The sequence below is a fragment of the Aedes aegypti genome, chromosome 2, assembly GCF_002204515.2.
Source record: "Aedes aegypti strain LVP_AGWG chromosome 2, AaegL5.0 Primary Assembly, whole genome shotgun sequence".
Classification (NCBI taxonomy): domain Eukaryota; kingdom Metazoa; phylum Arthropoda; class Insecta; order Diptera; family Culicidae; genus Aedes; species Aedes aegypti.
In genome coordinates, this window is record NC_035108.1 from 28,763,106 (window position 1) to 28,775,609 (window position 12,504).

The window sequence follows — 12,504 nt, forward strand, 5'->3', positions numbered from 1 at the left end:
ACATGTCTTGTTTCATTATTGTTACTTTTAAGCAGACAGAATGTTCCGCCCAATTATACTTTTACTTTTGTTTGTGTCTCGCATCACATGAATAATTCAATTATATTATTGTAGAAACAGCTTTGCGCACATTATTTACTACCTTGTAATGTTATGAGTTGACCCTGACACCTGTTACTAACCAGCAGATTTGTAGTATATACATAAAGTATATAGTATACTCCCAAGATAGTAGTTTGTATTCATTTATTTACATTTTGTCACAGTTTTGCAGTTATCGTTCATTTTTCCCACCTCCCTGAATTTCTTTCCACTACTTCCAACATAATCTGCACCGTTTCAATATCCAGCAGATCAAATCTGCCTTAGCAATGGTTTTATTACAGTACATAGGTTTAATCCGAAATTTTCATGTGATTCATAAATAAGTTATCCAATTCAGCACTGGATCAATACGTACCTTCGATTTCTAAGCCGTAGTAAAACTTTCATATAACTCTAGTCACAGTTTGCTTGCTCAAAATTTCCAAACCATACTGTTGCGCATGACATCCGATCGTCGAACCACTTCTCTCCAAGCTCCATTTACTTACCGTGCAGAGCGGCCGTTTCCAGTCCGGGGGCGTCCTTCTTGGCGATACCGGACAGCAGTTTCTTGATCTCGGCAATTGCCTTACCCGGATTGAGACCCTTCGGGCAGGTGCGTGTGCAGTTCATGATGGTGTGGCACCGGTAAACGCTGAACGGATCCTTCAGCTTGTCCAACCGAGCGGCCGTCGATTCGTCACGGGAATCGATAATCCAACGGTAGGCCTGCATAAGGACGGCCGGACCAAGATACTTGTCGCCGTTCCACCAGTACGAGGGACACGAGGTGGAGCAACAAGCACACAGAATGCACTCGTACAAACCGTCCAGCTTGGCGCGGTCGTCCACCGACTGGAGGTACTGGGCATCGCCCTTCTTCTCGCCGGCTTCGTTCCTGAAAAGAGTTGATCGAATTCAATGTTAGCATTACGTAAAAAATGAACGCAACCCAATTTACGTTTCGATTCATTCGGGGAGAACAGCTTAAACAGTGCCAATATAGAATTATTGAACGACTCACATTAAAATACACGCCTTTCACGTGACCTGGGGTCACTTAAGGCTTTGAAAAACTAGTGTGATGACTTTCTTCGGAAGGGAAGTAAAGCCGTTGGTCCCAAGATGAACTAACAAGAGTTAAAAATCTCGTTAATAAAGAATAAAAATCGACTTACAAGCCCTGCACTAGCATTGTATCGTAGGTGTGTAGCCTTTTCTTTGTGTTTACTCAGTCCCATATTCTTAAATTCCGTCTTTATCAGATATGGCTGCGTTCTTCCCAAAACATCCCTCCCACAACGTACGATTACAGTAAACTTACTTGCGCTGCAGCCACGGCTGGATCGAGCGATACTGGTTGTAGAAATTGTTCATGTCCGGCACCAAGTCCTTCACCACGTACATGTGCGGCAACGGGTACACCTTGGTCGGCTTGTCCAAGTTGTCGGCATCGATCTTGCTGATGCACGCCAACGTGTTGGTGCCTCCGATGTTCATCGCACACGACCCGCAAATGCCCTCGCGACACGAACGACGGAACGTCAACGTGGGGTCGATTTCGTTCTTGATCTTGATGAGGGCATCGAGCACCATCGGGCCGCAGGCGCTCAGATCCACTTCGTAGGTCTAGAAAAGGGAGGGGGGATGATAAGGGGTTTCTAAAAGGGGTATGAATTGTTGGTAATTACCTGGTTGTATGGCTTCTGCTCGGGCTTGTCCGGATTCCAACGGTAGATTTGGAACTTCTTGACCTTCTTGGCCGCGGCATTGTTAGCGGCCGCCAGATGGATGTTTCTGATCTGGAATCATATCACCGGAGAGGAAATTATTTAATCGATAGCAGGACTGATAGCGATTGAGTTTTTTTTTTAAAATAGCAACTTTAGAGATCTCGTGTCTGACAAAAAAAAGAGATTGAAAAAAAACCAAACAGGAACCGAATAAAAACAAAAAGAAACCAAATAAGGATATAAACGTTTTTAAAAGATTCAATATGGGTTTCTAGGCATCATCCCAATAATTGCTTTAAAGAATGTATCAGTAATTTCTCTACTAAATCCTATAAAGTTTTTTGCACAAATTTCTGAAGGAAGTTCCATTGCTTATTTCATTGTTTTGCCTATGATTTTTCTTTCGCAATGTTTTTCTGCGAGAAATCAATTTATATTTTCCAGAAATCATTTACAAACTATTTAAATTCCTACAAAGTACAACAATACAAAATGATGACCAAAAAAAATTTGAAGACGTAATCAATTTTCTCGAAAACATCTCTTCTATAAATTGAGCAAAATTTGTTGATATAAATTGTTGCAGCGCACTGTAGTAGTACGTAGCATATAGTTGCATGCAAACAATATCTTTAGTAAAAAAGAGATTTTTACTTGAGCGCTTTACGTTTCAGATGCATACCACGCATTAAGATCGCGGCACACAGTGTCAGTTCGTGGCGGCAGAATCTCGGCTCACCTTGACGTACAGAAATTTCGTATCGGTTTCTCCCTCCTAGGTCGAAACCAGCTTCGGCTGTGGGCGATGCAGAGAATGCAAAGTGGTAGCAAACGGACAAGAAAACTAAATCGGTACTGGTGGGATTAGTGTCGGATGAAATCCTTGAAGTTATCCGGGAAAAGGAAAGTGCGTCTGAAATGTGGAAGGCTCTGGAAGAAACCTTTACGAAGCGGGCAATTTCATGGCAAATCTTGGTGAGAAAACAGTTGGCCCGATTACGTAAGAACGAGGAAACCTCAGTGCGAGCTCATTTCAACGTATTCGGTGACCTTGTCCGGCAACTCAAGTCCGCAGGAGCAAAACTGGAGGAAGGTGATTTAGTATGTCAATTACTCTTAACTCTGCCAGATAGTTATGACCCTTTGGTGACGGCACTCGAGAATCTGGCGGACCTGAAGCTAGACAGTCAAGTAACGGCTGTTGGCTGAAGAAAACAAGCGTGAAGATCGTCTGGATAACTCGAATGAAGACAACGGGCAGCGTTTGTTGGTGTCAAGAAGAAGAACCAGAGAGAACTTGGCCACATGAAGAAAGACTGTCGGTTAAAGAATCTAGAAGGTAACGTGCCTGTCGGTCTTACTGCCGAGTCGCGTTCATGGCAAACGGTGACTACATGAAGTCTGATTACAAGGAAGATCCACTTCTGAGTAGACTCGGGGTTCAGTGATCACCTCGTGAACGATACGAAACATCTGCGGTCCTTTCGGAAATTGAAGGATCCCTTCGTAATTGATGTGGCTGTGAGATATAGATGGCACCACGATAGACAACACACAGATGTATTGCCATCACTGGAAACATAATAAGCAAGTCGTGAATGCTGGAACGAATGATCCACCGGCCTGTACGGTTCGCGGTGTTTTGACCGAAGTCAGTGAAAATGCACAAAGAATCAACTAGAAGATCGACTGGGATTGGCCATAATCTTCTTTAGTGTGCATAATTCAGTGCCTCTATTTATACATGGTAAATAACGGCGCCGGCCACGTCCTTGCAGTCAGGTGGGATAGGGGGAAGGAATGTTAGTGTGTAACCTTTGTTATTTGGAGACCGTGTATGCCTCTGCATCTCCACAAAGGTTGCTGGGAAGGATGTTTGTTAATGGGGAGGATCGTTGGATCACAGGATTCACTTCGATATGCGATTAGACTATGATAAATAATTATTGGTCAAATATAAACATGCTTATATGTAAATATAATATTTTCATTTGATATGAACAATATCTATGTAGAGAAAAATTATGCCGACACTTGACGTGACGAACCTTTCAAAGTTTGTTGAATAAAGTGAACCTTTCGCAAGTCTATACTCGTAGTGTCGAACCATTCAAAGTTTTTTTTTTAATTACAAAAATAAAGGTAAAAAGAAAAAGGTGTTTTGAAAAAACAAAATTTAGACATAAATTATTTATGATTCAGAGTTTATGTCGACACTCACAGTGACGAACTTTTCATAGTTTGTTGAAAAATCATATTTACGTCTCACCGTTGTAACGATTAAAGGTGCAGTCATACATATTTTATAGATTAGAAATAGTAGCATGAAACGAGCTCAACAATTGATCCGTCATCCTTGAGCAGCAATAATCCACTTTCAGCTTTACTCGTTTGCTCGGCTATATAAAAGCACTCAGAGAAAATAGACGCGCGACCCTGCTCGGGCTTTCTTGACGCACTGCCTAGGAGCAAGCGTCAACGTCGAAAGATCAAAAGAACTAATCGAACGCGGCACTTTTTCACTTTACTCGACCGATGCGCGACATGTTTGATCCTGCCCTCATCGCCGGCCCCCGCAGGAGCTAGCGTCAAAAAGGATTAAAAAAGTTTTGAAGAAATTTGGTATGGATGATTGGTCGAGGATATCTCGGAAGCTTTCAGCAACAACCAGAATAGCAACATTGGATGGCATTGAAGCGTTATGTTAAAGAGACCAAGAACACACATTTTGAATATTCTCGAAATGAGTGCGGAACCATTGGACTCCACAATCGAGAGGGAGTGAAGAAGCAGACCTAGGTAAGCAAGTCCTGCGATATTGACAAGCGCTGCTAAAGTTTATTCTGAATCAAGCCTAAACTGTATACACCATTCTCTGTTTATAAAACGTTTACTAAGTTCTTTAAGATTGAATCTTTCTTTATACCCTATCCGCCTAGTCCTTATTATTACAATAAATAACAGTTGGGTCCTTCATTAGCCGAGTGGATAGAGTCCATGGCTACAAAGCAAACCCATGCAGGGTGTCTACTCGTTTCCCGAAATGAAATTCCCTGATATTTCCAGGTTTTTCCAGGGCTCACAAAATAATTCCAGGTTCAAGAAATACTTTAATTTTATAGGGCTGAATCAAAATAATGACAAATTTTGAAGTGTTTTTGATTTAATAATGTATAAATTCACTTCAAGACATTTTCAACGCATGCTGATGCTTTTTCAATATGAAGGTGCTAACAATACCAAAGTTTAAATTTTATTCAAATTCACTTTATTTGCCAATGATGGAGTCTCTGATTTCATTTGTAAGTGCTCTGTTCATCATCGCGAATGTAACGGAACTTCCAAGTGTATCATTTCAGAACTCATTTTAGATCTCTTGAACATTTCATTCGTAAATGTTCAAGAGTTTTAAATTAACATTCCCATTCCTATGGAAGCTCAAGGGCTCCATCGATTTTCGACAAACTTAAGACACACTCAATCAGATAAATTAGTTACGTAATATGATTCTATACACATCAATTAAACTCAACACTCAACTGTTCCAATAAAAAAAACTTTTTGATAGCCAATAATGTTTCTGTTGGAAAACAAGTAATTAGTTTTGGACTGGTTTCGAATAAGATTACTTTTCCAAAATCTTTTTTTAATCAAACATCCATATAAATAAAATGTGGTGTTTGTATGTCACGAAATGGCTTGAGAGCGGATTAACAGATTAGCATAAGTTTTTTTCATTGTTTCACTCGACAAGGGGTGCGACATGTTCGTGCGAGGAAAATGTTCAGAAAAGTCCTCGAAATAATCGGGAAAACGGAAGAAGAATGTATTACTCTGTATGGGGAACTACATGACGTTTTCCAACAGGCTAGTTGATGACAAGACAAAGTTTGCCTTGACCACTAGTTTTCCAATAATTATAAATATTGTGCATGAAGCTATTCTGGTTGCGAAACAGGAACCAGAAAGAGACTGAAAAGAGACCAAACAGTAATCTAAAAACGAAACCTAACAGTAACCAGGAGAAAAGAGTTTTATACGACCAGACATTTATCAGAGAATATTTCTAGGACTTGTTTTGGAAATTTCTCGTGCCTTACGATAATTTTTTTTTCAGGTTTGATGAATGGATATATTACTTTATTTGGAAGATTTCTTTTTTGTGATTATTTCCTATGAAATCTCTCCAAGAAAAAAAAAATATTAAAAATAAGGAAATTCTCAAAAAAAAAATGTGTTGGATCTCAAAATATTTTTTTTTAAATAACCACTAACAATACATCAGGGATTAGTAGGTGCCCAGATAGCCGTAGCGGTAAACGCGCAGCTATTCAGCATGACCATGTTGAGGGTCGTGGGTTCGAATCCCACTGGTCGAGGATCTTTTCGTAAAGGAAATTTTCTCGATTCCCAGGGCATAAGAGTATCTTCGTACCTGCCACACGATATACACATGCAAAAATGGTCAATCGGCAAAGAAAGCTCTCAGTTAATAACTGTGGAAGTGCTCATAAGAACACTAATCTGAGAAGCAGGCTTTGTCTGACTTGGGACGTAACCCCAGAAAGAAGAAGAAGAAGACATCAGCGATTCAAAAAATTGCAAGCATTATTCCAGAAGTTTTCTATGTATTTCTCCAAGAAAATGTGAATGAAATTTTCCAGGATGCTGAGAATTTCTTTAAAAAATCTTGTGGCGTATTACTAAAGCGAATCTTAGGGTTCTTAAGTCATCCTTTATGAGTAAGGATTTCTATAAGAGCTCACTGTTAAAGAAGTTTTACAAGATTTTCCATATTATTGCTAAGATAATTGAAAAAAAAAATGAATTGAATCTCTGGATAAAATCCCGCAGGATTTTATGAAGGAACTCCTGAAAAAAACATAGAACGAAATCCACAAAAGTGTGGGAATGATCGGAGGATTTCGTGAAAAAAATCCTGTGGTGTTTACTGGTGTGGAACCTTAAATGAACTTTTGAATATTCCATGGGACTTTTTTGACTAATTCATTTAAAAATGTTTGAAGAGCTCCAATAATCCGTGGATAAAATGCTGGAGAAATTCATAGAAAAAAAAAACTAGGGAAGCTCAATATTGAAACACAGGTAAAATTTGAGGATTTATTTGAAATGTTCTTAATAGATTCACTCGAATAATTTCTCGAGAAATTTTTGGAGCAGTTTTTTGGAATAACCGTAGATGAAATGGCGTTATTGTCATGTTTTTTGAAAAAAATATCATTGAACGAGTTTTACCATAAACATTGAAATAAACATTTATGGGTCTTCTGAAAAAAAAACCGTGGAAATCATAGAAAGATCTGAAGAATTCGGTTGAAAAGTTAGTGAAAAATATCTGAAGGAAGTCCTAGGATAGTCTTTGGAAAATTGTTCAAAGTTATCCTTGGGAAAATTACTGGAGGTATTAACATTGAAGTACTCGAGGATTTCCAGAAGCAAATTCTGGAGAAATACCTTTAAGCATCATTTGAATAAATATTGAAAAAATTGGTATAGGAATTTCTTGAAGAATTTATGGAGGAAACCCTGTAATAGTTCCTGATAGTATTTTAAATGAAATCTCTGGAGAAACCACTAGGATAATTCCTGGAGCTGTTCTTGAAAAATTTAAGAAGAAATTTAGCATCATAATTATCTGCAAGCAAGATAAGGAAAATAGAGGATTTAAATGACTTTCATTAAAAATAGATATTTTTTAGAGAATTGCATGAAAATAAAGACCAATTCTCTAAAAAGAAACCTGCTATCGGCCCTAGATATATTAATCTTTTACTGATTAAATATAGAGATATTAAAATCGTGATCGTGGGGGCCCAGATAACGCGTAAACGCGTAGCTATTCAGCATGATCATGCTGAGGGTCGTGGGTTCGAATCCCACCGGTCGAAGATCTTTTCGGATTGGAAATTTTCTCGACATCCCAGGGCATAGAGTATCTTCGTACCTGCCATACGATATACACATGCAAAAATGGTCAATTGGCATAGAAAGCTCTCAGTTAATAACTGTGGAAGTGCTCATAAGAACACTAAGCTGAGAAGTAGGCATTGTCCCAGTTGGGACATGTTTGGGTTAGTCGATAAAATTTTATACTCGAATGGATCCTCCTTGAACAGCTCAAAAAATGTTTTGATAGCGGCGCAGCCGAACATTTTTTCGATAGACAAGAATTTTCTTGCAAATAATGGTTGCTCTAGATTTTGACGCAAAAATCCTTTGTCGTGAACATATTTTATCATGCATTAATGCCTCAAAATAATTTCCCTGATTGTAATCGAAATTCCCTGAGAATTCCAGTTTTTTTCCAGGTTGAATAAAATTCCCTGATAATTCCAGGTTTTCCAGGTTTTTCCAGGTAGTAGACACCCTGCCATGCTGGGTCCTGGTTGGTCCAGAATCTTATCAACCAGGATGGAGTTATTATTAACTGAGCGCTGCCTTTGCCAAAGTTGCCATTTTTGCATCCGTGTAACGTGTGGTAGGTACGATGATACTTTGTGCCCAGGGAAGTCAAGGAAAATTCCATTGCAAAAAGATCCTGGACCGACCGGGATTCGAACCCAGACACCTTCAGTATGGCTTTGCTTTGTAGCCGCGGACTCTAACTATTTTGCTAAATAAGACCCCACACAAAAGCTTAATTTAGTTTTACCGAATTAGGATGACAGTGTTAGCTAACACAAAACACCTAGATATAAGAAATGAATGTAATGTTTGAAATTATATTATATTCAACTCTCCATAACTCGATATTGAAGGGACCATCGAGTTAGATAGGTATCGAGTTACAGAATACAATACCAATGCAAATGCAATCCAAGGGATCATCGAGGTAGCCATGAAAGCCAACTTTTTTATATTGAGATACAAAATATCGAGTAAGCAAGAGTCGACTGTAATAGAAAAAATTAGATGAATAGATTTTTTGTAGAAAATAAGCCATTTTACGAAGCCTGGTCAAATGACAGGACACCTGGGATTTTTCAATCATCGGCGTCAGTTTTCGCGATGATGATGGTTGATGACTGTGCGCATTTCTAGCGTAGCTTTTCGTCCAGGCGAAAACTTAAATGGAGAAAAATTATTAAAATATTTCTGATCATAAAAGTGCTTTTTAATGTGCAATATGGGTAACAAAGAGGTAGCTTTTTTTTTTTTTTGTTTTTTTTTTTTTTTGTATGGTATTCAGTTTCCCCAAGTTTCCCCTCTACCAGGACCAATACTCAGACGGACTAGGCAATGGCGCCCACATGAACACTGTTTTTTATTAGTATTGTGACGTGGTAGTTTTTGAAAAGTACCCATATTCCCTTGCTTCTGAGAAAAGGAAGCATTATGAAAATCAGCAGCTCCATTAGAATTTGTTTGAAATAGTAGTGCATTACTAATACTGTGTAGTCGAAATGGTTTTGAATAATTTGTCATTCAAGTGCTATTCTGATTACTATTGTCTTTTACGTAAGATTAGAATCTTAAATGTCAAGTGTCGTCAAGTCTTAACAAAATTAGGCTGTTTAGTAGTAGTTCTAGTTAATTTCATTGTTGTTGTTAAAAGTATTTATTGGTCATTACGTTCATATATCCTTAAAGAAAAAAGTCGCTTTCCTTGTCTGTTCAACAATTTTTCGAAACTAGCAAGTGTACCCTAATGATCGATCTCAGCGTCTTACTTTCCATAGTCATTTTTATAGTGAATATTGAAGAGTAAAGTTACCTTAGGCTTCTATTACAGTCTCCTACAAGATTCACTTTTCGGTGGCAAATGCAATGCTTCACAACGCCTACTTTCTACTTGTAAATTTTGCGAAAATGAAGCTGGAATTAGATTATTTATACCGCTGTTACAAAAGAGGTATGTCTTATTATGGCAATGTAAAAACCATATTAAAATAAGATTGTCGCCACTTATTTCTACTCAGTGAATCTACTAGTCATTTTCCTAAGAGTTCCTAAGTATTCCCTACGTCGTATATGATAACGATGTATCTAGCTAGCTAATAGTAAGAGTGGCTACGGATCATTCTGGTTAGCAAAAGGCAAACTGAACGTCACCAATAGTATTAATGTCCACTTCGAATAGATTAATTATTTGAAATGGGCATCAATTCTATCAATGACGCAGAATGTCCGTTGGATCACATCCGAGATATTATTGCGTCTATGCCATATGAATTATGACGCGGCTTTAAGCAAAAAGTGCCAAAATGTGATACCACCACTACAGGTTACGCCTTTGGTTTCCATCATATGGGCTAATGGATTATGCCCTCCCATCGCGGCAAGGTCGCATAACCAAGGGGAGGGATATGGGTAACAAAGAGGTAGCTGATACAATAACTAGGTGTAATGTTGCAGTAACGAACATTTTTGGATCTCTTTTTTGTCATTTTCTCCATGTCCTCGTTTGATAAGATGAGGCGTTATTGAAAATCACGCTGGATTTAATCCCAGGTCTCAAGTCAATTGACGCCGTTGCGGCGATCAGCTGTTCCGAAACGTCTCGTAAAATGGCTCATTTTCGGAAAATTCTTTGAAACATCCCTTGAGAAATGGAGAAATTTCTTGACGAATTTACGAGAAAATTAGTAGAGACATTTCAAGATGTATTACTGGAGAGATCCCTAAAGGAGTTCCTGAAAGTTTTTGAGAAAAAAAAACCTCTGGAAAGTTTGTGAATCATTCTTTCAAGGAATGCGTGACGAAATTCGTGAAATACCTGGAGAAGTCACGTAAGAATCTGATAGTATTTCTGTAACCTCTGTAATATTGCACCAAGAAAAATGTCTTTAGAGACCATTTTGGCGAAAAGAGACATTTTAGTGACCTTCCATTACGAAGATAAACTTTTCAGAGACGTTATTATAGAACCCAAGTCTATAAAAAGGGACCTGCTACAAGCCCTGCGATAGTTTAGCAAAATATTATGAACAGCTAAGTCAAAATACAGTCCAGCCTCCAGAACGAAATCGAGGTTAATCACTCATCTCCGACATCCCCAGCCAAGAATCGATAGGATTCCCCGCTATCAATCACGAATCCAAACACAAACAACTCGAAACGGAATAGAAGCCCGGATATCTGGCACCGGTCCAACTCCGCAATCGGATTTTTATCAATCTCGCGGAAAATAACGCGAATTATATAATCCAGCTTCTAGCTCCGTCCTGGTAGGTAGAAAATTATGCTTCACCCCCATCGGATTGCAATGATTACACAACTCACCTGACCAAAGGCACCGCGGCAGGCCAGCAGCATCTTCAAATCGCACACCAGGGCCATCGTCGTTGTCTACAGTGACCTAATCGGAGGTAGATGGAACTTCTTAGCACTGAATTTCCGAAACTGCGAAAGGGAACCGATGCACCAAAGCACACAAAATTTTTGACAGCGCACTATTTTTTGTGCTTCTCACAAAACGAGTGGAACGTCACACCGCGTTTCGAGTCGAGAGAGTTGTGTGTCGTTGGCCTGGCTGCTGGGATGACAGGCGAAAAGCGGTTTTTGGTTGGTCGGTTCAGCGACTCTTTCTCTCATGCGCTCTCACTGTTTGTGGAAAATCTAGGATGAGGGGAATGATGTTCGGCTGGGTAGGGTGGATGGTAGCTGATGCTGGCAGCGAACACATCAGGTGAGAAATTTATGTTGCTGTGAGCTGAGCAACATAGAAGTGAGGCCAGATCTTTTGAAATTGATGGAAGCAAGATTTTTTAGGGGCTGTTCAATAGTATGGGACGATAGTCAGATTCAGGCTTTTTTCGGGCCTAAAAAATAAACTGCCAAATTTAAGATTGATTGGCAAAGCTAAATAATAATTATTGTAGTAAATTGAGAGACGTCTGTGCGATCCAAAATTAGAGCAATAACTGAAAGGTTGTTTGTTTGTCTGTTTCCATGTTCACATTTCTCAAAGCCTGCTTACCATTCAATATTGCATAAATAGATTATTTGATTGCATCTTATTATCTTCCTTACATTCTCCTTTCTATCTACTCTCTTTCAATTGAATTAAATGTGTCATATCTTTTTTTTTTATTTATAATGTATGCACTTAATTTAGTTCAGATATTCTGGATTCTGTAGAGTATAAATACGGTTTCATAATTCTAATTTCAATGGATTACTCAACTCGTGATTTGATCTTTTAATTGGTAGCCTTTTAACATTTTGGATTATTAATGGTTATCCCCTTATAGCCAACATTTGTGACATCAGTGTAAATTAGATCGACATCTCATAGATCATTAGAAAGAGTTCTTGCTAGCTGACGCAATCACCTGCTTTTTTAGTTAACTGTAGCCACCAAAAATATTCACGGAGAATACCGAAGTACTAGCATTATATCAGGTCCGTCGCACTCGGGCTCAGATTGGGTACCACTTCTAGTACTGCATTTGGTCCCTCGGTAGTGCAAAAGGTACCCAAGTTTGACACATCGTAGTACACTTTTCACGGCATTCTAGATTACCTTATGAGCCATAAAATATTGGGCATTTGCAAGGTACATGAAGGTCTTTAATTTGTCTTTGATTATATCATTATACTAATTTGACCGAAAGCCTACCCTTCTGGCATTTTAAAAGTTATTTTGCACTTTTTCAATAACTGTGAAGTAATAATCTTTTCTATCGATATCATGAATGCTTTGCAGTTTCACTTTAATGCTTTT

At 38.7% G+C, this 12,504-nt stretch overlaps 1 protein-coding gene across 1 annotated transcript; it reads right to left on the minus strand.

Annotated features, from left to right (window-relative positions):
* Window positions 1-337: 337 nt before the first annotated feature.
* Window positions 338-11,317, minus strand: LOC5573238 (succinate dehydrogenase [ubiquinone] iron-sulfur subunit, mitochondrial). Its single transcript, XM_001660765.2, has 4 exons — window positions 11,061-11,317; window positions 1,776-1,886; window positions 1,409-1,713; window positions 338-982 (listed from the first exon to the last, which is right to left on the minus strand). The coding sequence occupies exons 1-4, from the start codon at window positions 11,115-11,117 to the stop codon at window positions 586-588; spliced, it is 870 nt and encodes a 289-aa protein (XP_001660815.1). The 5' UTR covers window positions 11,118-11,317; the 3' UTR covers window positions 338-585.
* Between the last annotated feature and the right edge of the window lie 1,187 nt (window positions 11,318-12,504).

Coding starts and splice junctions, on each gene's coding strand:
- LOC5573238 (XM_001660765.2), bottom strand. CDS start 11,117: ATGGCCCTGGTGTGCGATTTGAAGATGCTGCTGGCCTGCCGCGGTGCC. Junction 1,887..11,060: donor GCCGCGGTGCCTTTGGTCAG/GTGAGTTGTGTA, acceptor ATATGATTCCAG/ATCAGAAACATCCATCTGGC. Junction 1,714..1,775: donor AGCAGAAGCCATACAACCAG/GTAATTACCAAC, acceptor TCCCTTTTCTAG/ACCTACGAAGTGGATCTGAG.